The following is a 26,381-nucleotide window of genomic DNA, read 5'->3' on the forward strand; positions in this document are numbered from 1 at the left end:
ATGCTCAGAAGCTGCCCCACCATTAAGTAGCCTGGTTGGCAACAGAACTGCTCCCCCTACAGGTGGCGAGTTTTACTGGACAAAAACAGGATACGGCTTTACTTAACTGTTAAGCATACATTGAACGAGAATAGCAGTAAATGGTAGAAATAAGGTTAAAAGTTGCTTCTAATATCAAATTTTTATTGTTTCTATTCTGGCACTTCTTTAATGTGTGACCGTCTTCAAAATGTGGAGCAAACAAAGTACTTGGTAAAGTAACGGTGACTCTTTATATTTTGTATACTGTCTGTAATCCCTTCTGTAGTGTAGAGGACTAAAGTCCACATAAAGATTAGACTATGTTGCCTTAAAAAGGATCAGACACAAGAGGTTTATGTTACATATGGAGTTACTTGTTCATGTTAGTAAGGCTGCAGTAAAAACAATAGGATTAAATAGTATTTTTTTTTCATGTTTCTGCTAGCATAAACTGCTGGCAGAAAGCCTCGAAGGCAAACTTTTTCTGTTGCACACGTTGCAGCATTATGACATCACGTTAGTCACTTCATGTGACAGCCTGGGGAAACATACCAGCCTGCGTGGTTACCTTCCTCTTTTGTTGTTTCTTGTCTTTCTGCAAAGCGAAACTTGTTCAATGTTTGTCTGGTTTGCTGATGAGTGCCTGCATGCTTGTTGAGTAAGTTGGAGTTTCTGCATCTGACACTTCTTTGTAACTTCCTGAAACGGATTCGGAAACTCTTGTGCCCACTTCGCACAGCAGTTGGCCTCATGTGGAGCTGAGAAAGTAGCCACTCTGAACAAATGCAACACTGTGAGTGTCTTCCAGGAGTCTCTGTCTAAAAATGTGCTCTGTTGAGTCACATCTCTGTGTGACGGCAGGATTTTCAGCCTGACCTTGAGTCTGGCCGCTCTCTGCAGCTGGACACACTTTGGCCTTCAGACACCTTTTACACAGCAGTTTATTTCGAGCTCATCCGGACGTTAGCTGTCTAAGCTGCAAAGCGGCATTTTAGCATGAAAACTGCTGCATGTGCTTCAGCAGTCTTCAGTTTGCAGCAGGTTCCAGGTTATTCTGCATTTAGCTGGAAAGAAGAGCTCGTTCCATGAAGAGAGTTCCTGGGAACACTGGCATCTCACTTCCTGGCATCAAACCCCAGAGATTAGTGCAGACACTGGTACATGATTCATGCAGTGAAATAACAGTGTGCAGTACATCACAGGCTGCATTGTACGTGTAAGTGTTACTAATCGTTCCTTTTTTAGAAATGATCAGCAGAGATTAATCAGAAAATGACCTTTGTTATGGCAGATAAGTCATTTCAGTAGGAAACCAGAAGGTGAGTCATGACAGAAAAGCTGATATGTGTTGCCATAAATAATTGGCTTGGATTTGAAAGCAGACCTCCAAGAAAAGAATCATAAACGGACAATCTTTGTTTCAGCCGTGTCTCCAGGTTTACAAGCACACATACGTTTGAATTTCTGGGATAGTTCATCTGGAAAAGTGGAAGCAAAAGTCAGCTTTCCACAGGGTAGCCTCGGTCATGCCCTGTTTATCAGCTATTTTGCCCTAAATGGAACTGTAATTTACAAAATAAAGATTGTTGTGTTGTGTGAAATAAAACTTTTTTGGTGATTAAGACCATAAAGATTTAAGGTCAGTTTTTGTTGGCGTCGTAAAGTGAGAAGTCAGGTCATTTCCTCATAGACTTCCATATAGGAAGATATTCCAATCCTAGTTATATAATGGACATGGGTGTAATCTGTAGACTCTCAGCTTTCATTTGAGGGTATCCACATTCACACTGGATGAAGAGTTTCAGCCCCTTAACATGTGCCACATAGCAAGGTGCAAGCCGCTCGTAAGCCTCAACAATATTAAGGCTAGATTGGACTAAAACATCTCAAAATCCAGCACAAAATGGAAAAACATTCTTTGGACAGATGAAAGATCAACCTCTACCAGAATACTAGTGTTTACTGATGATGTGACACAGGACAGAAGAAGCTGAATGAATGCTGATGTGTTCAGAGACAGACTGTCTGCTCAAATCCAGCTAAATGCAGTCAAACCGATTGGGCGGCGTTCCATAATACAGATGGACAATGACCCAAAACATACAGCCAAAGCAATGTGTTGCAAAAATGTTGACTAAAATCACGACTCCTGCACTTTTCTCCTCCACAGGAGATCTGATTGAGGTAGTGCTAGCTCTTCGGGTCTACTGCTATCACTCGTCTTATAGCCACAGTCGTCCTGAGAACCCAAGCTAGTAGCATTAGCATCCAGGACTGTAACGCTGGCACAGCTGTCAACAGCCTTTCTCCCGCAGATTGTTTTGCTTCCTCCTGGCTGACTGACCTGACCCGTAGCGTACATCCTGCTAATTTGAAAGGCAAAAAGGTAAAACACCAAGTGATCCACCCGGGCAAACCTGTTGGCTGTTAGAGAGAATGCAGGTTTAAGGCATTACCCCACTTCACTTGTGGGGTCTGCAATTATTTTTTATATACAGTCAGATAGCAAAGCTCAGATATGTTTCTGTACCAACCTCTCATTCTTTATTTTTAACACACAAGAGACTGTGAGAGCACAAGGTGAGGAGAGGGAGCTCCCACTGGCACAGAGAAGAAACCGGAGCTGAGATGTGCAAGCAGGGAGCCGGTAGAAATTAATGTAGTGTTTCAGGACTGGAAATAGGACAGTAATGACAGCAGTGCAGTTTGGGTGATGAATGTCAAACAGGAGTCTGCAATTGACTTGCTGCCTTCGTTAGTCGGCAACAGAAATACCCATTTAAATTAAACATTCATATTTCAGCCACGTTTGCAGTCAACTATGGGGTAACACTGTCTTATTTTGCCACTTACTTGTGTGCAGGATGTGGCTCTGAATGGTTGTATGGGACAGCTTTGCTCCAGGTGTCACAGCACACCTGGCGAATTTAAGGTGCAGCAGCGGCTTAGTTGTGGCAACCAGACAGCCTCAGTCAGGGCCAGATGTGGCCCAGGTGTGGGCCAAACATGCATTTGGGTGTCACGTTTAAGTTTAGGCGTTAGACATCTACAGCCTCTTTGACATTAAAACAAGGGTTGGCAACATTTCTGAAGATGAGTGCCATCTAAAATTTCCTCAGAAATCAATGTGCCATATGACTGCATTAGCAATAAATTTAATAACACTCTACACGAACAGTTACACGCTTTATAAAACAACTTTACAGAATGATATTTGTTCGCAGATGTTGGCAGCTGTCTGCGAATAGTTATCAGCTATTTTGAAACAAAAAAACAAACACTTTTATCCATAAATCCAGCTTTGTGTCTTTTTCCATTGTAGCTGAAGTCCGGGACAAACTGTGTTCCTTTTCAGCTCAAAACGAAACGCGTAATATTTTCTCTGAATGAGGGACCATTCCATTTTTAAGGAGCCGTTGGCAACTCTACTAACGAACCTCATGAATAAAATAAAGTTCACCATCAGTAACATCATAGCAACCGAACAGCTGTATAGAAACTCCGTCATGCTAGCTAGCACGCAGTACGAAAAAGTCAGCATAACGAAAATAAACTCCACCTAAACTTGGTTTATATCTGACCCAGATGGACTGCAGGTCATAATTTCTTACCTGAAGTTCAGTTCACCTGATGCTCGGACCGGCGGCCGCCTCGGGTCTCTCCTCCTGCCTCCCCTTTCCCTCATCCACCTGCTGGCCTCAGTGGGAGCTCCGCCACAGACACGACTAAACAATTGAGTTATTTTTACACATCTGCCAGCATCTGGCCAATCCACCACCTTTCATTGTTTATACCGTTACAAAAAACAAAACAACAAACAAACAAACGAATGAACAAAAATCATTGACCCATAAAAACGAAAAATCACATCGGGCATACCAATGGCCAGTCCAACTATAGTTGTGCCATCAGTTAACCCTTCGTGCCCAGGGTTGCTGACCCCTGCATTAAAAAATGGCAGTCAAGAGTCAGTATTGCTTTAAAGTGTGACCCCAAGGACTGCTGACATCCATACCTGTCGAGTTAGGAATGACATCATTTTCACTTTCGTTGCCGCTGATGCGCCGTGGCACCGACACAAAAGCAGATCTGAGTTTCTCTGAAACTAAATTGTCTTTGACAGCATGGCAGTATTTCATGCCTTGGGAATGATGATAAGCTAGTCTAGCTGCTGTCAGTATGGGGGTTTGAAAACAAAATAACAGCCTGCTGTTTGGTGTATTTTGGCCTCCAGTGTTTGCTTTTAAGCTCCTTTAAAACAGAGAATAATGCTTCTTTGAAACTGTGGTTTTCATATTTTCAGTTGTCCTTTTGCAGTCACTTCTAAAATGCCAAACGTGGTGAATTTGTGTATTTCTGCGACAATAGGACGCAGACAAAAGCCCACGCTGGTTGCACAAGCTCGCCGTTTCCAGAGGACGTGTTGTTACATTAGAGCGCAGAGAGAGAAACGCTAATTTGTGTCTGTCAGTCTGTTTCTGTCGTAATGTGTCGGGGCTTGTGTTCAGGTTAGGAATGCGAGGCTTGTCTGAACGCGGGACCTGAGGTGTGTTTTTACGCCTGAGGCAGCCTCAAAAGGATATTCTGCCCTTTTCTACCTCCAGTCATCCTCCTCCTCCGCCTCCTCCTCACCTGCCACCTCCCTCTGTTCTCCCTCTGCTGCTATCTTTATCTCTCTCCCTGCATATGTGCGGATTCGGGTGATATTTTAATGCAGCTTCCTCATGCCGCCCGGCCTCCATAATCTGGCTCGAGCACGCGCACACACGTGAACACACGCTGGGAGCTCTGTGTCACCTTTGGGAGATTCGTCTGGCCGGCCGTCGGTGTCGGAGGAAGAGAGATAGCAAAACAAAGAGCCTCTGTGAGATGCTATCTCTTCCTCTCATCTCGCCGCCGTTATCTGCCTCGCCTTTTATTGCCCCATCGTGCTGGATCGCTGCCGTTTGTCCTGCAGTCACAGCAGCACTTCACACACTTAACCCGAGGTCCAGGGAGCAGGTTTACTGACTTTTCGAATTATAACTTAGCTTCAGCTGCACAAAGCTGCTGCCTACTAGTGACTTAGCCGTGTACCATCAACAGGAAGAGTGAGACAGGCTGCTACTTTGTCAGACTGTAAAGGTGCTGTTATGTTTAAAATAATTAGTCAGAAAGTTGTTGATTGATTTGTATGAGAACTTGATCCAAGGTGGAGCTTGGTCCCGGCTGGGCATGAGTAACATCTGGAGATCTGGATCCAGGAATTTTTGAAAAGATTATTTTCCATTGCGAAACAGGCCAAGTCATACGTTTCAGCTTTATCTTGATCTTGATCTTCTCATGGTGCAGTGGTTAGCACTGTTGCCTCACAGCAAGAAGATTCTGTGTTTAAATCCACCATCTTCCTGTGTGGGGTCTGCATGTTCTTCCTCCCACGCTCTACAGACATGCAGTTATCGAGGTAGCTGGAAGAGGCTCCAGCCCCCCCGTGAACTTGAATTGGACCAGTGGAAGAGAATGTACTGAATCCTAAATATGACGAGTTCATGGCTGGTGTGGAGCGTTTCCATGGGCAGTATTTAAATCGCAGGGCTGGACAGTTCAGGCTTTAATGAACAAACCTTACATACAGAGAGAAGGATGATCACCATCGTTAGGCACTTCCTGTTTTATTTTATTATATTAGAGCATATTGTTTTATACTTCCTGCCTTCTTTGTGCTACACCTGTCAGTTAATCGCCTACGTCAGTGTATCATGTACCTCCTGCCTCACTTACACTCGGGCTTTCCAACATTCCTCGTATGTTGACGTTTGTTTATTTACTTATTTTCCCCCTTAAATGTTTGTTGCCTGCTGATCATTATTGCAGCAGTTCTCCAGATTTCTAAAGGATTTTCAAAACTTTTCTTTGAGCACTGGCAGTTTTTCAGTCCACTTTACACTGACCTATGAGTGTGACCTCATTAAAGCATAAAACAGGAACTAACTGAAGCAATAAATCAGTGTTGTGTCTACACAGCTTAGTAAATAACCTTGTATCACATTGATTGTTCACATTTCTTAGCTGAAACTATGAAAGATGCCAAAAATAATTGTCAGACATATAATAGTATTTTTGCGCCATCAAGGTGATTCCCAAAGAGCTATTAGTTAAAAACATGGCACATCTAAGCATGATGTAAAGTGTGTCCTTAAAAGCGTGAGGAAACCGGACACGTGTAGAACAGAGAAGGCCTGAAAATGATCTACAGTGAATAAACAAGCTGGAAGTCATTAAGAAATGGTTAAAAAATCCAGCAAAGATCTGACACAGAACCTGAGCGATGTATCTGGACATTCAGTGTTTGCACTGTTTACTGAGGCCTCATCAGGAGAGAGGTCCAACAGTTACAGTCCACAGCCATCTAGAAAACACAGTGGGGGTCTGTCATGGTCTCAGGCTGCATTTCATCCAATGGTGTTGCAGATCTTCTCCATATAAAAGTGCGATCGGATACAATACCATCTGGAAACAATGACCCCAAAGAGACAATGCACTAAAAACACACATGAATAGAAAAGCACAGAGCCTCATTATTGAAGCAGTGTGGGACGATGTTAACAGAACAAACTCCCAGAGAAGAACTTTGATGTCTGAGAATTATTCCTGATGACAAAAAGCTGAGTTCAGCCCGTGTTGAAGGGTAAAGGCGGTCATACCAAATGACTTTCCATGTTTCCATGCATTACTGCATCTTTTCCCATTCTCCTGCAGAATATAAAGGAATTAGTGGTGGCTCAAGACTTTTGCACAGTACTGTATGTTATTATGCAGCAGTTGTGGTGGTCTAGCCCACTTGTGATCAAATTGTTTGTTTGCGGCCCCCGAGCTAAAATGATTTAGACACCTGCTGTAAAAGATGCTTCGGTGTAATTAATCAGTTTTATTCTCGCCGCGTAAATAAACAGAGACAGCAGGAAAGGTGCGTGTGTTTTGTGTTCATTCGTCAGGTTTTTCCCCGACTGTTAGGCCAGCTCAGAGTTTAGAGCTGTGCACATTTTCTCGTGCGGAGGTACGAACGCATTGTTTGTTATTGAGACCGATCAGAGCGAGCGTGAATCAAGCTTTACACCGACATTAATGGACAGTTTTGCTTTGTGGTTTCCACTCCTGCCTGTCTGTCATAGAACTGACTGGGAGACAGTGGAGACTAAACTAATTATCATATTTTAAAGGGAGGCTGGTGTACACTTGAGCTTTTAATGGCAGCTGGTGGGTGAAGGTTGGAGTCGGTTCACAGCACATCTACTAAAATGGCATCTGACTAGAAAGGTTTCGATTGGATCGTTAACGACAGATCCAAGGTCAGCTTTCGGTAAAATGTGACTGGCATTGTTAGCACGCTGTGAATCATCAGGCTGGTTTTTAGATCAGCTTTAAAGCAAAAAACTGACATTTTCCTAAAGTTATTGACGATTCCAAAGGCTGAATTATCGAACACTTGGCACAGGTGAAAGAAATCGAGGGAGTCGGCGCGATGAAACAGGAAACAAAAGATGTGAGACGCACAAGAGAGACGGGGAGAGAACAAGAGACTTTCAGCACTCCGAGGTGATTTCAGCCTGTCAGATATATTCAGTGTCTGATGCAACGCTGAGTAACCGAGACGCCGTCTGCGTGAGTGTGTGTGTGTGAGCTTGTCTATTTCAGCGTGTGTGTCTGAATCTGAGGGACTCACATGTGCAAGTGACCCAGTGTGTGAAATATCATGGCCTCTAACACACACACATGTACACACACACACAAACTGCCATCGCTTTGCCTCCTCCAACCCCACATTCATTCATTGCCCTCACTGCCAGGCCTGTTGCTAGGTTACCGTTAGGAAATGGTGTGTGTGTGTGTGTGTGTGTGTGTGTGTGTGTGTGTGTGTGTGTGTGTGTGTGTGTGTGTGTGTGTGTGTGTGTGTGTGTGTGTGTAGTGAGGTGGATGAATTTCCACTTTCTCGCTTTAACAGCTGCTGTGATACCGGCTTCGCTTTGAAGGAGGAGGAGGAGACGTTAGACTCAGTGTTGGATTTTAGTTCAGCTTCACTGTAAATTATTTAAACTCAAAGTCGTCACAGTGCTGAAAAAATGGGAGCTAACAGGCTGCGGCGATGTGCCCTGCAGTGAGCGCGGGGCCTTTACCTTTGGAAAGACAAACCGGAGATTGAAGCCATGAGTTGAACAGTTTCCTGTTATAGTTTATATTTTAAATGCAGAGTTGAACGCATGGTTATTCTGCGTTATATCTGCAGCGTCTGGGAGTATAAATATCAGCGAGTCCTTGGCGAGGGGCGCTGACCATGAATGAATTATTTTATTAATGGGACAGTTGTTTGCACTTTGTTAGGTACAGCCAGACCTGACATGATAGCATCCATAATGTAAATCTGGTGCTCTGCTGGATTAAGATGTGGTGACTGCTGAGGTCATGTGAGTACAGTGAACTCACTGAGGTGACTTAAACTGTGCGACATGTTGTGTTATGTTGCACAACATAAAGTTGGGTACGCTGGTTATAAAGAAATGGACATGGTCAGCAGCAATACTCAGATAGGTTGGTGTTTAAATGACGCTCAGCTGGTACTACACCATTACACCACCCGCAGCCTGAACTGCTGATTTCCCCAAAGTCTGGCCCTAGCATCGGAATGTTGCAGGAGAAGTAAACACAGACAAGACGACGTTTTGCAATCCTCTGCTGTCCAGTTTTGGTGAACCTGTGAATTGTAGCCTCAGTTTCGTCCTCTTAGCTAACAGGAAGGACACTTGTTGTGTTCTTCTGCTGCTGTGGAACATCAGTTTCAAGGTTCAACATGTTGTGTTGTGCACGTCTGTATTCCTTGTTTGTTACAAGTAGCTGTTTGAGTTACTGTTATCGTTCCAGCAGCCTATCAGCTATTCTGGTAAATGAACTAAATGGCCTGTATTTGTATAGCGCTTTACACATCCAGTCATCCACACATTCACACACTGGTGATGGCAGCTACATTGTAGCCACAGCCACCGAGGCAAGGCTGCCGGACACTGGCGCCACCGGGCCCTCCGACCACCACCACAGTAGGCAACGGGTGAAGTGTCTTGCCCAAGGACACAACGACCGAGACTGTCGGAGCCGAGGCTCGAACCGGCAACCTTCCGATTACAAGGCGAACTAATCTAATCTATAACACCAATAAGGAATTTTGTTCCCAGAGAGCTGCTGCTCGATGCTCAATGTAACGTAAAGTATCGATTCTTACTTCTGTTTGGCTCTTTGTCGTTTTCATCTACCTGACAAGCTACACGTGGCTGAACTCTAGACCAGGCCAAACTTAAAGGTGAATTAATGAGCATAAAATGAATAAATAGTACAGCATGAATATGTAAAAGCATCCCACTTGAATTCAAAAGCAGAGGAGCTCTCAGGTGTTTGCAAAGCACAGTGTTCTGCTACATGTGAAGGGTACTTTCTGGTGATTCATTTTTCACTTCTGTGACGATTATCTGGCTGCACACGTCTGTGAAGTGTAACAGCGACGATAAACAAGCAAGCGGCGTGCTTTTATCGCTGGAGGAAGCTGCAGACAGACACATCTCTCGTGGGCACACGATCTCTTGTGATCAGAACAGTGTGTTGTCAGACGGGATCACGTAGTAAGACATGTGGCAAAAAGTATGTAAAAGGAAAGAATGCAATCATAGTTAGTGTGAAGTCATCGGCTAGACAAACCAAAGAGGGATGCTGCACACTCATGTGGCAGTTATCCTTTTAGACTCTGTTGAGTGTTAATATTTAATAAATATAATATTGTATTTACAAAACCTTGAAACGAGCAACTGAGACTGTGAATAGATCAGGAAAGTGTTCACTAAGAGCGAACCAAACCTTTCCTCTCACAGAGTTCTCTACAGTCAGACTTGTTTTTGCCCCCTGCTGGCCATCAGAAGAAATACAGGTGTGCAGCACTTCCGGTGCTTTTCTACTCTAATTAATTCATTTTTACTAAAAGCTTCATTCACCCAATCACATACATGCGTTCATTTTCTCTGTACCCAACATTTATGCACACATTCACATAACTGTGAATGCACTGGGAGCAGCCCAGGGTTCAGTATCTCGCCCGAGGACACTTCAACATGCCGATTGGCGTAGCAGGTTAGTAGGAGACCCCATAATAATGAGGCATAATATGATGCTTCATATGGCAATGAGACATCGACTTCCCCAAGTCTCAAGCAGCCACAAAAACAGCTTGTCAGGTTTCGAACGCTGGTTCTCTGTCAGCTGTATAGTTTCCTCTCCAATCTCAGCCGGGCTCCTTACAGTCCAGTTAGCATGCACACAGGACCACAGTTTGGGTTTACATGCACACTTTCATACATTAAAGACATGTTAAAAATCAAACGTCTTCCATCTGGATCTACCGGCTTCTATTTTAGTCGTTGAGGAAGCCTATTGAAGGAGTTGACATTGGGTTAGATGGATTCTGTATCATCATCATCATTCTTTCTTTGAAGTTTCATGGTAAAGGTGTTTTTTTTCCAGCTGAAAATACTGAGAATAAGGGCTGTTGTTGTATTTTCGAACAGTATTTGGAACTTGGATCCATAATATGTCAACCTTTACTGAGACCATATTTGCAAAAGAGTCTCTGACTGTATATTGTACACTTTTGTTTGTCCACAAATTCTGGACAGATGGACAGTGCAAAACATAAATATGTCCCCAGAAACCTGCTCTGCAGAGGGCTAAGGCCTGCTCATCTGGATTCCCATCAGAAATCGCTCCAAAACAAGGAATTAGAGGAAGCAAACTGGGTTTGCTCTGTTCTTAAGAGATTAAGGGACGGAAATGTTGAGTAAATGTGTCCTAGATCCAAATCCGTGACTCATGTCTTTGATCGCCTCTCCACCTGTGTTCTTCAGGGTCGCCATGTCAAAACTGGCCAGCTCGCTGCCATCAAGGTCATGGATGTCACAGGCGTGAGTGACACACACCGTCTTTAATCCAGCCTTTCTGTTATACTGGGACCGTGTGTGTTATTGGCATTGTGCTGCATCTGTCTCTGCGTTTATGTGCTTTAGGATGAGGAGGAGGAGATTAAAGCCGAGATCAACATGCTGAAGAAGTACAGCCACCACAGGAACATAGCAACCTATTATGGAGCCTTCATCAAGAAAAATCCTCCAGGAGTGGACGACCAGCTCTGGGTTAGTCACACGAACACGTTTTGTTAGCTGAGCTTAAATCAGTCTGACTGAAAGCTCCCCTGACCCACAACGACAACACGTCCTGTATATAGAGATCAAAGGATGAGATGACTGATAGAGGTTTGCAGTGAAGTGAACAGTTAATAATAAACCCAAAAACTGCACGTATGTTTGTGCAGCTGGTGATGGAGTTCTGCGGGGCCGGCTCGGTGACAGATCTGATCAAAAACACCAAAGGGAACTCCCTGAAGGAGGAGTGGATCGCCTACATCTGCAGAGAGATCCTCAGGGTAAGAACCAAAACGCTGTCGCCTATGTTTACATGTTTTCCCACAAAGAAGAAACACCCAGTTGTTTCCCAGAGGAACACCGTCAGAGTCTTTGCAAAAAAGAAAAAGTCTGCCACATGTGTGTGGACAAAACTGACAAGAAAGGAAATTTGTAAATGCATCTAAAATAAATGAAATCAAATTTATAACATTTATATAAATATAAATGACAGATTTGTAAGGAAAAATGCAGATTGGTTAATTATAAATGACAATCAACAATACAAATCTAACATGTACACCTGGTTTTGTGTATCTGCATATTTTGGCCTCAAAGAGCTGAACTGAAATAATGAAGCGATGAAGCTCACGGATTAGCGAGCCTCTCCTCTGCCTCCTGCTGTTCTGTTTTGGATCGTAAGACGACCTTTGCCACTTGTTTCCCCTTGTCTCCAGGGTCTGACCCACCTCCACCAGCACAAGGTCATCCACAGAGATATCAAAGGCCAGAACGTGCTGCTGACGGAGAACGCGGAGGTCAAACTCGGTGAGGAAGCAGCAGCATTTATTCTAAGTTTCATCCTAATTATGGTGACTTGTGTTATAGTTAGAAGGCTCCTGAGGGGCCGCTCTGGATGCGTGCTGTCAAAAACATAACATGTACAGCTCGGCACTGCACCGCAGCGCTATGAACAGTGTTTTGTGTGCAGTGGACTTTGGTGTGAGTGCTCAGCTGGACCGTACGGTGGGACGGAGGAACACGTTTATTGGGACCCCGTACTGGATGGCCCCGGAGGTCATCGCCTGTGACGAGAATCCTGATGCCACGTATGACTTCAAGGTAATTTATTCTAACTAACAGTCGCCTCAGGACTTGGTGAGCTAACTTTAGGCTTAACTTTGTACTAGGATACATCGTCATGGTAACCTATGCTGCACTAAACCACCACTGAGTTTCCTGAAAACAGAAGATCGTTCAGCCCTCGGTTTGTGGAACCCGAGAACATCGTCCACGGGCGCTTGTATTAGTGACGTGTGGAGCCATTTCACACAGTCGTGCTGGTTTTGTATTGATCCTATCGTTGGTAATGGATTAGGGTTTAGTTCATATTGATTCTGTGAGGTTAAACAGCACAGCTGGTGTTGCACAGACGCCAGTTTACCTGATAAACGAAAGGAGACTCGGGTGAAGTCATTAGCACAGGATCATATAAGATAAGTGATGATTTATAGAGCTTGTTTTTCCTGCTAAAAGTGTCTCCTCTGTTGGGCCCCGAGCAAACAAAATGAACCAGTCATTCTCAGCCTCCCCAGCTTCATGTTAGCACCAGCTTTAAGCTTGAGCAGGAGTCGTATGGGATGACCTGAGACGCTCTCTCGTGTTGGTCGATTTTCGCTGTCTTCATCCTGCCATAGGACAGCATTTGTCTCTGAGGTTTTCCTATAACAGCTCTCATCCTCCATCTCTGTGCTAATGTGTCTGTATGTATCCCTTCAAATTGCTCATATTTAGTTTTGCGTCTTGTTTTAATTACAAAGTTACAGCAGTGCTGTACAGTTTATGGGCGGATTTCCAGCTCAGCTACGCTTCATAAATCGTGTTTTTGCCTGGATGCTAAACATTAGCGTAACAGCTGATCTGATCAGGCTGTTGGAGCTCAGTGACGTCTCCGTGTTTCTTTGATCTGAACTGAAGGAGCATTTAAATCTGCACTTAATAAGCTGGGATAAGATCTCACGAGTACAGATCCAGTTTAACAGTGCACGCGTGATTTTCCACACTGGTCAAACAAACCTAAATAAGTACACTTTAAAACGAAGGAAAAGGTAAAGTTTTTCCTGCTTTTCTTTTTTATTAAATTGCCCTCCTGTAGTTCAATTTCTCGTCCGAGTCAAACTGCTTGTAGCTGTGAACAAACAGCGCGCACTGACCTTTAAAAACAATCCCTCTCACATCATATCTGTTGTTTTTTGGAGTTGTGTAATCTCTGATTATTGCTACCCGAGCGCACCAACAGAAACGAGTATCGTTCCTTCAGAGAGCTGAAATCAGTGGGTCTGCAGCGGTTACTGTAAGAGGAGCGCGCTGTAATGGGGACAGGACGAACCCCTGTGGCGAGCTGGTGGAGGATGTGGGCCTACACCATTAACTCCAACCCTCCGGGGCTTTACGTGACGAGAAAGCCTGAGTCCGTCTGACAGCACGAACAGCTCAGATCTGCACCTAAAAACAGAAACATAATAATAATAATATGGTTGAAATGTTAAAGACGGGCATCTCCAGCACAGGCACAGATGGGGAGCTGACTGTATTTTTATCGCTTAACAAGTACACCGATTGGCGCGCCGATCTCCTGAAAGTGTTGAGTCGGTAACACGTTGGGAGGATGTGAACGTTTCGTGTTTCTCTCTCTGCAGAGTGATCTGTGGTCGCTCGGTATCACAGCCATAGAGATGGCAGAGGGAGCGCCACGTAAGTGTGATTACACCGTTATCAGCTGACACTCACAGCACAGTTTGTCTGCGAGCTAAACGACTAAATCGATGTCTTTTTCTTTTTTCTCTTTCTGCTTTGCACCTCTTCTTCTTCTTCCTGTCTCCTTCCCTCCCCTTCTTTTATCCTGCAACTTTAAATACTTCCTTTCCTCTCCCTTCCTTTCCTTTCCTTTCCTTTGCTCTCCTTTCCTTTCCTATTCTCCTGTCTTCTTCTCCCATTTCATGTCTCATCATTTCTTGTCTCTTGTCCTTCCCTTTTGTCTTATTTCCTGCTCTTGCTCCACCTTTGCATCATTTCCTTTCTCTCATCTCCTCTCCTTTCCTTTATCCACATTTTGGCACCTTTCCTAATCTCATCTCCTCTCTCCCATTTTTCCTTTTTAATTTTTTTAATTCCTATCTTTTTGCTTTCTTTCCTTTCCTCTCTCTCCTTTCCTTCCTTTTGCCTCCTCAGCTCTGTGTGACATGCATCCAATGAGGGCGCTCTTCCTCATCCCCAGAAATCCTGCCCCGAGACTCAAATCAAAGAAGTGGTGAGTCACTTAAACGCACACACATGCTGTCAGACATCTCTACACAAACACGATGTGACAGTGGCCTGTAAGAGGGTAAAGCTGCAGCTCTCCCTTTAATGAAGCTGCTGTTTTAAGAGAGAGAGCTATCAGCGATTAACTGGTGTGTGTGCTCGCGGTCAGGTCGAAGAAGTTCCAGTCGTTCATAGAGAGCTGCCTGGTGAAGAGTCACAGCCAGAGGCCGAGCACCGAGCAGCTCCTCAAGCACCCCTTCATCAGAGACCTCCCCAACGAGCGGCAGGTCCGCATCCAGCTGAAGGACCACATCGACCGCACCAAGAAGAGGAGGGGCGAGCGAGGTGAGCAGGCACTAACTCACCTCAGCTCACAGCTGCCTGAAGCCTCCGCTGTCAACAGATGTAAACACTGACCTGAAATCTCTGTTTGTTTTCCCCTCAGATGAGACGGAGTACGAGTACAGTGGGAGTGAGGAAGAGGATGAAGAGAGGGACATAGGAGAGCCCAGGTATGTTTACTCATGCCGTAGCCTCCACTGTAGCTGCTGGTGTTAACAGGCAGAAATCTAGAATCCAAAACTGAAGCACCACAAATCCAGTTGCCGGAGTGGCAGCGACAGTGAGACACTCCCCATCGACTCCCACAGCTTTGCAACAGAAATGAACGGTTTACAGCCTGTTAAAACACAATGATTTGGTCTTTGTAGATACCTTCCACCTTCACAAGTGTTTAAAACAAAATAACTCACGTGTTTAAATTTATTTAGGGCTTAAAGTTAGAGGTCTGGCTGCTCTATGCTACAGCTGTCTATTAAACATCCTTTCAGCTGACTCAACGCTGACACCAGCCTCAAGTGGCCACTACAGGAACTGCAGCTTCTTGGAACTTCAGCTGTAGCTTCACTTGCAGTCTCAGAATTTACCGCTTCATATAACAACCATGGACTTACTTACAGATGTGACACTTTAACAGTTTACGAATGCAGGCAGTTCACGTTCTGTAACTCCACCCTGTCATCTGACGATGCTCACTCTTAGCTCCAAAAAACATGATGGGTGTTCAGAAAGAGAGTTCACAAACAAAAACATTATGGTGGCTAAACTTCTCTTTTATTTAGCAAAGACCTGCTATATGCTCCCATTATTACTGCTGCTCATCCATAGGTTTGCAGATTCGCTAAAACTCAAACAAGTCTTAATCCTGTTCCAGCTCCATCATCAATATTCCGGGCGAGTCCACGCTGAGGCGAGACTTCCTGCGTCTGCAGCTGGCCAATAAGGAGCGGTCGGAGCTGATCCGGCGTCAGCAGCTGGAGCAGCAGCAGAACGAGGAGCACAAGCGCCAGCTACTGGCCGAGAGACAAAAACGTATAGAAGAGCAGAAAGAGCAGCGGCGACGGCTGGAGGAGGTAGATTTAAGACCGCAGATAATAATAATAATGACAACGATAGATTGTTACGTTACACACAGGAAGTCGATTTGTCCTTCGGCTGTTTGAATCTGTGAGAAACAGATCAGAATGATTATAAAGTCACTTTTCCTGCATGTGAAACACATCACACCTGTTTGTTAGCACCTCAGCTCATCCAAATGCCAGGAAAACATGCCTGACGCGCACACACAGACACACACGGACATGCAGACAGCTGAGGTGTTGTTGTGTAAAACGGTTTCCACCTACAGCAACAGCGTCGCGAGCGAGAGCTGAGGAAGCAACAGGAGCGAGAGCAGAGGAGGAGGTATGAAGAGATGGAGCAGCTCCGCCGCGAGGAGGAGAGGAGGCACGCCGAGAGAGAGCAGGTACGGAAACACCTGACTGACAGGTGTCATGCGGGGGGGTGTGGCTTCTCAGCACATCTCCTGTCAGTTACTCTGATGAGCGACTGAAACATGGAAATGTCAAATCAGAGAAGACGCTACAGAGATGATGTAAAAGGAGAATTTCACATATTGTAGATGCTGGCCTCCAGACACCAGGGGGCGCTGTAGAAAGAATTTATGGTAGTTAATTTGTACATTAATCATAAATAAATGAGCTTTACAACAACTAGAACAGGGAACAGGAACATAAACTTCTTACAGAGAATAAGAGACTTAAATAAGCTCTCACTAATCTTTGAGAATTATTATTAATGTCTTAGGAAACAACTCGCAGCTGTTACACGAGCAAATTTGAACCAATTGTTAAATAAACACAAATTAATTAGCTCTACTGTTGTAGCAACACATTCATAATAAACCAGATGGTTTGGTGTTCCGACCAAATCATTGATGACTGTGCGCTCCGTCCCTCACTCTGAGCTCAGCTCTGTGTTTTATTGCTTTACACACTCAGTTAGCTGAAAGCTAAAGGAGCATTTTTCCTCATTTTACTTCTGCTTCACAGCCTGTGAGAACTCTCGTGCTGCATCACTCCTGCATTATTCATGCAGGGTTTAAATGAGACCTGAATTAAAGAAATTTCCAAGCTGCATTATGGGAAATGAAGGTTTCTAATGTCTCTAGAGCTTATCCTACAGTGGAGATTAAAAGTCAGCATGACTCAGCTTAAAACTACATGACTGTAAAACTTCATTTTATCTCAAACATTTATGCAAAAATGTATTATTGTGCAGTAAAAGGCTGTGCTAATATTTTAAGCACCAACACAAATAATCCTCCTTTAATCCGTCTACAACCTTTGATGTGTGATGTGTGTAAAATGGTAAACAGATCACTTAAAACAGTCGTGGTCTACACGGAGCTTCTGTTCTAACTGTGTGACTACAGTTCATGACGTTTTCCACATTTAAAATATTCAGATTGTACGTTTTTCAAGTTTGTGGCTTTAATGCATTTTAAATTTGGCATTTAAATTGGATTTAATCAAAGAAGCTTGTAATTAGTTAGCTTTTTGTGTTTCTGGACCAAAATGGAAATTCAGTCATGTTGCTTCAGCCTAAAAATACATTTACTCAAACCTCTAATTTCAGAGGTTTATAATTAATATCAAACAATTCTGCGATTATAGATTACTCTTTACTCTTTTTGTCCCAAAACTTTAAGCAACAGAAAGCAGCCGCTTGCAGATATAATCCCTCTGCAGCCTTTAACGTGGTATCGATCGTTTTATGGAGCCGGTCACTCGTGAAATGTGACAACAGAACATTTTCTAGTCCAGAAAAATCTGTGATGTGACTGAGGGGAAACATGCTACATGATGAGGCTTTAAGGTTTCACCGGATGATGAGGAGCATGTCTGACAGACAGAGAAAACTCGTTTTAACGTGTAAACCTGCGCTACGTGAAGGTTTTACACACAGATGTGGGCCGTGTGCTCGTTGTGGTTCGGGTTGCTGATTTTCAGCTGCAGGGTCGCCACACCTCCAGCCTGATACTGTAACACACGAGACTTATAAATGACTCGTAGTTAACTTCTCAGCAGCGCTTCCTTAACGCTCTCTCAGACAGAGATTTCTTCCTCTTGCACAGCTGATTTCACACTGATCTTTAACACTGCCATCTTAATAATAAGCATGTTGTCTTTCTGTTCTACTAATTACGGCCTCCTGCTGTTCCTCTTTTTTCTCTCCTCGCCTGTTCCTGACTAAATCCCTACTTTCACACCTCTTCAACAAATCTCCTACTTTTGGCTGTCCTCCTCCTCTTTCCTTTTTCCTTTTCTTCTATTTCCTCCTCGGGTGATGTCACTGGTTGCCTGGGCTCCGATTCGCTTCCATTTCTCCTGGTCGCTCTCTGATTGGCTGCCTGTGGTGCTGGCTGGGGCTGCTGATTGGTTAGGAGTATATCCGTAGACAGCTGGAGGAGGAGCAGAGGCAGCTGGAGATCCTGCAGCAGCAGCTCCTGCAGGAGCAGGCCCTACTGCTGGTAACACAACACACAAACACACACAGACTGATGAAGGGCAGAGCCTAACGCCGGGCTCAAAGTACCCTGCTTTGATTTTTTATTCACATAAAACTCAAAGTGCCTTAAACTCTAAGATACACAATCTGAAATATTACAGTGAAAGCTTCAACAATCAGATGACTGTTTTTTGGCGACAGCGGGGAGGAAGAACTCCCTGTTAACAGGAAGGGACTTCCAACAGAACCAGACTCAGAGACGTGTTGACATCTGCTGTGATCGGTTGGGGGAAGACGAGAAAGAGAAGTGAAAGAACAGAAGCATGAACTAGAAGCAGATTTGTTAATCCTATTCCAACCCTGGATTCTACAAATGTAGCGAGCTTGGTCATTCAAACCACAGATGGGTGCAGCTGCCACGATAACTCGTTTGTTATTGAAGTCCTTTTTTCATGGACATTTATAGAACCACAAATCTTTTTTGCTTTCAACCAGAGCAGTCGCCCCCTGCTGGCAGGTAGAAAAAGAAATCAGATTTCAGGCAGTAGCATGTTGGCTTAGACCCAGAGGTCATGTTGGTTTAAAAAAACAATATTTATTATTTGGGCATTTTTTAATGCAGCAGCCGTGACGACTAAACAGGAAGGAGAGAGCAGGGGAAAGCACAGCAGTCACACTCAAACCTGGGCTGCTGCATTTTGGCCTTGTCGTGGTCTCCGGTGAGCTAACCTGGAACTCGGGGAAGGCTTCACTGTGTGTTGTCACACAGTGGTGATCATTTGAATTTGTTTGTGTTAATTGTTAAAACGCTACATGATTCATTCACATAGGAAGGGCCTCAGGTCTCCAGGCCTGGGATTGATGCTCCCGGGTGAGTTCAATGGAAGGCTGATGTGCAGGCTAGCTTGGGAGCAGCTTTAGGTTTGCTTGATTTCTAAGCTTCGTTATGTTCTGCAATAAGTTTTAGGAGGTTTTCCCACCCAGAAGCACCTGGAAATGCCTCGTTTGTCTGATAAGCGCTAAGGATGCTACATTATACCTGGTGAAGAATGCTAGCTCCAAGTTTGCTTCCTCTACCATCACCCAGTGCTTTACAGCCTCCTAATCTAAAGTCAGTTTGATGTGCATTAACAGTTAACAGTGTGGGGCTTTTTCTCCTGCTGAGTGGGCATCATGGTTGCCTTCTTTGTATCCTCTATCCAAGCAACTTCCTCAACTAAACCACAAAGAGTGTTTGCAGCACTTAAAGAATTCCTGAAACAACTATTTCCTGCTGAGCGCTTTGAGTCAGAAGAACAACTACAGAAAAAATAATCTCCTGAATCTGTCCGGAGTTCAAACAGCACGTTTCTGTTTCACACACTGATAAATCAGTTGATTTATAATAGCTCTGAATCAAGGGAGAAACAGATGGACTGATTACCTTTCAACCTAACAAGCAGCTACTAAACCCCAAAGTAAAGGAAGACCTCGTACTGAGCAGGGAGCATTCACCCATAAAGGAGTGGGCTGCGTTCCTAAAACTTCAGTTCAGTAAAAGCCACCACTGGCCCCAAAATGTAAGATGTCCGGGCACGATTGGTCAGGTTTCCCCAGGTACACGAGAGACTAGATGATAATCGTTCGAGGCTATGAGACCCCAGCTTTACGCTCATCTCTCAGAAAGCAACTGAAATAACACTCACTGAATATTTTATAATAATAATGGATTGGATTTATATAGCGCTTTTCAAGGCACCCAAAGCGCTTTACAATGCCACTATTCATTCACTCTCACATTCACACACTGGTGGAGGCTACAGTTGCAGCCACAGCTGCCCTGGGGCAGACTGACAGAAGCGAGGCTGCCATATTGCGCCATCGGCCCCTCTGGCCAACACCAGTAGGCGGTAGGGTAAAGTGTCTTGCCCAAGGACACAACGACCAGGTCCACGGTCGCCCCAAAGCTGGGGACTTATTTATGTCCCTTTAAACGTTTAAATTCTTATAATTACAATAACAGCTCATGACGCACACACTCTGTCCTCAGAAGTCAGTTTTAAAAGGTCCCAATCGAAACCAAATCACTAAGATTATTGTCTGAGCGATGGCATGTTCAGGTGCAAAGAGCGAGGTCCAGGTCTGCAGGAAGTCACTTCCAGAGTCGGCTCTCATTGGTTCCTAAAAATCAAAGCAGCACGGTTTCCAGGAAGTCTGCCTGTTTATTGTTTACTCAAATAAATAAAGTGTGACGCGAAGGTGAGGCCAGTCAATAATCGATCAATACCAACCAAGCCGAGATGACTCACGCGTCGGGCTTTTCTTTTTTTCACAGAAAAAGTTAACAAACATCAAATCAATCAGCACACGCAGCAGTGGGCGTGTCAGTCGATGGCCGCCGGCGCTGGGAAGACTTTATTCAGCTTCACTGTTTGTGATGATGCGTCTTCCTCAGTCAGTGACATCAGAACAGTCAGGGGTGCAAACTGATCAGTGCGCACGCACACACACACACACACACACACACACACACACACACACACACACACACACACACACACACACACACACACACCGTGTTTCCATATCTTTCTAATTGACACAATGCTTCCCTAACCATCAAAATGAGTGCCTAATCCTAACCCTGACACTAAACCCACATTGTGACTCTGAAACGTCTTCAAACTCGTAGGAATTGGGATTTTGTCCCCAGAAGGGCCGTTGGTCCCCACAAGCACAGTAAACGTTCACGTTTTGGTCCCCACAAAGATACGTAAACACAGTCACTCACACACACACACGCCTAAAAGGTCTGCTGCAGTCTTTCACACGTGGCTCAGATAAATGCCAGACCTCTAAACGGACGTTACAGTGTGAGGAGAAATGTCAGCCGATGGCATTCAGCTCGTCACTTATAACCCTCGACGTAAGAACACACGCTTCTCTAAGATTTCTTTTTATATTTAAGAATTTTCCTCTTTCAGTCAATTAATAGAGAAACAAATGGGGAAAAAAGAAGTAAAGTATAAAGTGCGGGATGCGTTTCCAAAAGCTCATTTTACATTGATAGTGACTGTAATAGTTCTATAATCTGATGCTTTAAATGAATATTAAAATTGTGCAGCACCATCAAAGTTTGCCTTGAACCAAGATCTGCAGACGGCGTGCAGCTCTGCATGTTCCTGTGGCTGCAGCTCTGCTACACACTGACGTTCCTTTACGCAGACCAGTGTCATTCCCAGCATCTTTACCTTTAGTAGCCATTACTTTCATTTCATGTCACAGATCAGCTCAAAGACTGTGAGAAGAACTTGGGGGTAAGAAAAAGGTGGAGCTCATAGAACTAATTAGCACCTGCAGCAAAGCAAACAAAGACACCCAGAGCTCAGGTGGCTCGGAGGTCGTTATCAAGATACATCAAATTAAACGTGTTCGTGATATCATAAAACAACTCCTCCCCAGTGCAGTGTCGCTCCATGCTGCTTAGTTTTGGTGCATCATTCATTAAAATAACCAAAAAGCACCTCAAAGGTTCGACAGCGTCTGACGTGTCAGGCCTAACGTGCAGGATGGAAGCAGCAGAGACGGACCTCACGCTTATTCTACTCAGAGGCAGCAGCAGAGTTAGCCAGCATGGCAATTAGATTTTTGAGCCATCAAATGTTTTGTAATTGTGTTGCAGTCACTGGAGTGCTCTTGGATCATTTCTCCACCCACAAATGTCTACTCCTAACAGCCAGTGGCAGAGCTACTTCCTTCCAAACTACAGCTGATAGCTGGAATTAACAAGAGCTTCTGAGGAAGTCGTGCGATTCTTTCTGCATGTATCTAAAAGTTCAATCAAAGAGCTCCACTTTTTCAGCTCTCTCTCATCCTGATAGTCAGCAGTGTCAGCGGGCTTCGCAGTCTGTGGGAGAATCTCAGCGGGTGGGTTTTGCATTTGGTCTAAACACACCACAGGACCAGTGCTCTGGTGTCTACATGCAGATCAAATGCAAGCTGGTCTCAAGACGTGCAGGATAATTAAAGTAGCATAAAGGTTTCTCTTTGCACTCGTGCACACAGGCCATGTTGAGCTGAGCACACGAGCCTGTTTGTTTGAGGAAATGTGATCCTTGTTGTTTTTATCTCTGCAGCTCGACCTGCGCTCAGCTGACGTCTCTCTGTTCTGTGTGCAGGAGTACAAGAGGAAGCAGATCGAGGAGCAGCGGCAGGCCGAGCGGCTGCAGAGGCAGCTGCAGCAGGAGCGGGCGTACCTGGTGTCGCTGCAGCAGCAGCAGGAGCCGGCGCGACCGCCGCAGGACAAGAAGCAGCTGTACCACTACAAGGATCAGGCGCCCAGCAGCAACGACAAGCCCACCTGGGCCAAAGAGGTAGCCTGCAGGCACGCAGTTTCACACGACGAGCCTTACTTTCTTTCATTTTAGTGCCGGTGCATGCTTCTGGGGGGGCACAAGTCATTTAACCGGCAACATCATTTATGTTGATGAGTGTGGAAGAAGCTGTTTCAAGGCGGCTTTGCTCTGATTGGCTGCCCCTCGCAGCAGAGGTGGCCATATTAGTGACACCCTGTCCCCGCTGACATCACACAGAGCCTGAAACTGATTGTTGATTTTTTGATGCTTTTGATCGATTACTACAAACAAATCTTTGCATAAAATAAAGACAAAATGAAGAATACAGCTACATTTAAACAAGTTTTTTGCCACATGTTATGAGAAACATTCGATCGCACTAAAAGTCAGACTATTGTTTGTTTTCCCTTTGTGACTATTGGAAAAGTGGTTAAGCACCAACACCTTCCAACATGTTTCAAGAAAAGAGCTTTTACCGCTCTGAGGATGTGACGCTGCTGTGCAAACAGGTGCTGCTAGCATCCAAATGTGCACACATACACTCAGGTGAAGCTCTGCTGCAAAGACAAAAGGCTGGTTTATATGTGGGAGCAGGAACAAGACTCTACCCACTGAGCAGCTTGTGGTTCCACTCAGACTCACACAAACAGATGTTTCCATTTATAGCAGCACTAACTGAGCTGGAGTCGTGTGAATCAAAGGCCAGCGCGCTCTGTTTGTTCAGGACGCGCTTCGAGTTTCCCACCCTGCAGGTATCATCGGAGCTGATCTGCAGAAGAGTCTGCGATAAATAAAAGTGACAACTTTCTGATTTCTTTCATTTTCCAGGTGAAACAGCAGAGCGGCAACAAACAGGCGGAGAAACTACCAAAATAAGAGTTTCATTTTAAAAAGGCTTGATGTGTAGTGACTTGAGTCGTCCGTGTTCGTCACTAACAGGGTGATGAGCTCAGCGTGTTAAAGGTCAAACTGAGTCGTAGTGAGATGTTTTTCTGCCTTTTGGAGTGTTTCTGTAAAGAGGGCTTACGTTCCTCCCATCAAACAAATGTGAATGCAGATCACAGATCTCACTCTCTGGACACCAAAACCAGCGAGTGTCCTCCTCCTGTCCTCCTCCTGTCCTCATGTGCGTCTTCTCCTCGTTAAACACCCACCTTGCCTTCCAGGTGATGCATCGAGCTCAGAGCAACTCCCCCCGCATCGCCCCAAAGAACTATAACTCCTTCACAGAGAAGCAAGACATCAACTTTGAAGAGCTCCTCAAGCTCCCTGGGTACAAACCTCGGCCCCGTCCCCCCTCCTACCCTGTCCACGTCAGCCCCACCAGACATCACATTCACACACCTCGAATCCGCATCACCTGCGTCCCCGAGCCCGCCTACTCTGAGCCTGTGGGGTCCCGGAGGAGTCCTGACACGAGTCCCGACAGGAGCGCTGACTCCAGGGGCCGCAGCCCCAGCCGCTTGGTTAGTCGGAGGAGGAACAGATGCTTCCTCATCTTGCCGTCTGTCCAGCTTCCTAATTAACCTCCTGCTGGGATGATTTCCCTTTAATCTCTAATAAGAGCTCCTCTAACCAGGTGAACTGTCTAACTGTAACTCTGGGATGATGTGGACTCCTCCCTTTCTCACCTCCTCTCACCACTTGGATCTGTTGGTTAAGCTCCTCTTTGATTGGCTACCTCTGCACTTTCAACCACTTTAGCTCAAAATGTTGAGTTTCCACGGACACCATGCTGTTTGCAGACACACTCATTTACAGGGCGCGCAGTGATGTCACATATAGCATACTGATGTATTCTTATGGCATATCTACAGCATATATAGGTGTAGACGAAGGAATAACCTAGGTAACCTAGCCAAAATGTATGGCACGCCTACAGCGAGCCTACAGAGTAGCTCCTACACATCTATGCTGTAGCAAACCTGCAGCTTACCTGTGTACCTGCATGTCTATGATGTACCTCAGAGCTGCCCCACGATGGCCTTTACTGCACTAACATTCTCACGTTCAGCACAAACGTTTTGTGCAGAGATAAGTATTAAATCTCTCTAACAAAGAAAAGACGACGATACAGCTGAAGCAGTTCTGCTGCAAAACAAGGACATTAGTTGATACCAGATGAGCCCAGAGTTTTACTAGTGTGTATTTCTTTAAAAAAAAGCATATTTATCCTAAAATTTGAACCTGCAAATCTCATTTTTCCTTCTATTCCTGTTAATTATCTGGAATACTGAAGAGGTGTATGTCACTGAAACACAAGTAAACCCATGTTTTGCTCCGGGGCTCCAACTACATGGTGGTCAGTGACTCCAGCAGAGACCCTTCAAATGTTTTTTATGCAAGTTAAAATTTGGATTCCACAAACAGCATCGCTGACATGACATATTTTGTTGTTTTGGGGATGTATGTAAGAACACTTGGTCGCTGTAACACCTGCCCTCTTACTTTTCTTTCTAACTCTTAACTTTAACCATCGCTTTCCATTTTACAGGCTACTGACTGTGCTGGTGCTGCAGGGTGATCTCTACCCAGAGCAGCTCTCACTCTGGTGCTTCTCAAACCTATGCTGTGCATGCTGTTGTATAATATTTACAGGTCATTTGAGTTTATCTGGTGATTTAGAGCAATAAAGAGGATAAAAGCGGGTAAGAGTTTAAAGCCACCCAGACTGAGAGCTGCTCTGTTATTGCATGCTGTGATTTTATCTCTAACATGTACTTAATCAGATTTCCTCTTCGAGGCTTCATGTTAACTTCATGTTAAATTCCAGGTTGTTGAAGTCGTTATTTGTTCTGTAACATTGGTTTTATTTGCCTTTTACACTCTTACACAGAAGGTACGAGCTCATAAAATCTGTGTTTCATGTGTGAACTCTGCTGATTTTGTCCAAACCATAAATTAGGGCCACTTTAAACTCATGACAGACACACATTTAGGGCAGAGCTCCAGGTCTGCCCCCTGGTGGCAGCTGGTGGACAGATGTAGGACAGCTGCAGCTATATCGGTGTTTCTCCCTGCGGACGCTGAACATGGAAAGCACACTGTGTGCAGATAGGTCTACCCTCATCTCCCAGGATTTCCCTTCGAGCTTCAGAAGAGCAAATGTTTCCATCACAATGTTCCCCTCTAAAAACACATGACCGCCGTTTAGAGAGAACCGACCCTGTGGAGGTGCACCTCATCGGGGGCCGCAGGTGACGTGTGCAGCCAGCTCAAAACCATCAGACGTGATAGTTTGTTAAGCTGACAGTAGAGGAACGAAGAGCAGACTTACAGTGTTTTACAATTTAATGAGAAGCAGCTGAATTCACACAGAAAACAACTTCTTTTAAAAAGTCACTTTTGTCTGACCTGAAGACAAATAAGTTCTCCTGTAGATTTACAAGCTGAAATCATCAGCCACAGTAACCAGCAGCAGAATATGAAACTGAGGGAAAGAGATCAGATGTGAGCTCTTTATTTAACTAATGGAGGAGAAAAGGCCCTGAGACAGACTTCACTTTACTGCACTGTAAAACACATTTCAGGTCAAATTCATACAGGATTTGTATCTAATTATGTAAAGATAGCAAAGAAGGTAAAAGTAGACATACTTAATGTGTAATAATGCCCCAATCAGTGTTTCATGTTGTTAATAGTTAAGTATATAATAAATGTAATAAGTTCAGTAAAGGCCAACGTA

The 26,381-nt window shown here is 44.6% G+C and overlaps 1 protein-coding gene across 9 annotated transcripts in view; it reads left to right on the plus strand.

Moving 5' to 3' along the window:
* tnikb (TRAF2 and NCK interacting kinase b) overlaps positions 1–26,381 on the plus strand; it is a 68,238-nt gene that overhangs the window by 19,811 nt on the left and 22,046 nt on the right. For 5 of the 9 annotated variants that reach the window (XM_086305645.1, XM_086305640.1, XM_086305643.1 and 2 more), the window contains exons 3-16: positions 10,938–10,994; positions 11,097–11,222; positions 11,402–11,512; positions 11,948–12,038; positions 12,202–12,332; positions 13,910–13,964; positions 14,442–14,520; positions 14,683–14,858; positions 14,959–15,025; positions 15,727–15,925; positions 16,201–16,317; positions 18,298–18,384; positions 22,520–22,714; positions 23,863–24,162. In XM_086305645.1, coding sequence (XP_086161771.1) covers positions 10,938–10,994; positions 11,097–11,222; positions 11,402–11,512; positions 11,948–12,038; positions 12,202–12,332; positions 13,910–13,964; positions 14,442–14,520; positions 14,683–14,858; positions 14,959–15,025; positions 15,727–15,925; positions 16,201–16,317; positions 18,298–18,384; positions 22,520–22,714; positions 23,863–24,162 — 1,791 coding nt within the window. The remainder of the gene's footprint in view (positions 1–10,937; positions 10,995–11,096; positions 11,223–11,401; positions 11,513–11,947; positions 12,039–12,201; positions 12,333–13,909; positions 13,965–14,441; positions 14,521–14,682; positions 14,859–14,958; positions 15,026–15,726; positions 15,926–16,200; positions 16,318–18,297; positions 18,385–22,519; positions 22,715–23,862; positions 24,163–26,381) is intronic. The other 4 variants (XM_086305642.1, XM_086305649.1, XM_086305647.1 and 1 more) reach the window with 2 other exon arrangements.

Source organism: Aulonocara sp. 'chitande type north' Nkhata Bay, linkage group LG9 (genome assembly GCF_057382095.1).
Source record: "Aulonocara sp. 'chitande type north' Nkhata Bay isolate Kocher_YH1m ecotype deep benthic linkage group LG9, A_spYH_male_GT1.1, whole genome shotgun sequence".
NCBI classification, from domain to species: domain Eukaryota; kingdom Metazoa; phylum Chordata; class Actinopteri; order Cichliformes; family Cichlidae; genus Aulonocara; species Aulonocara sp. 'chitande type north' Nkhata Bay.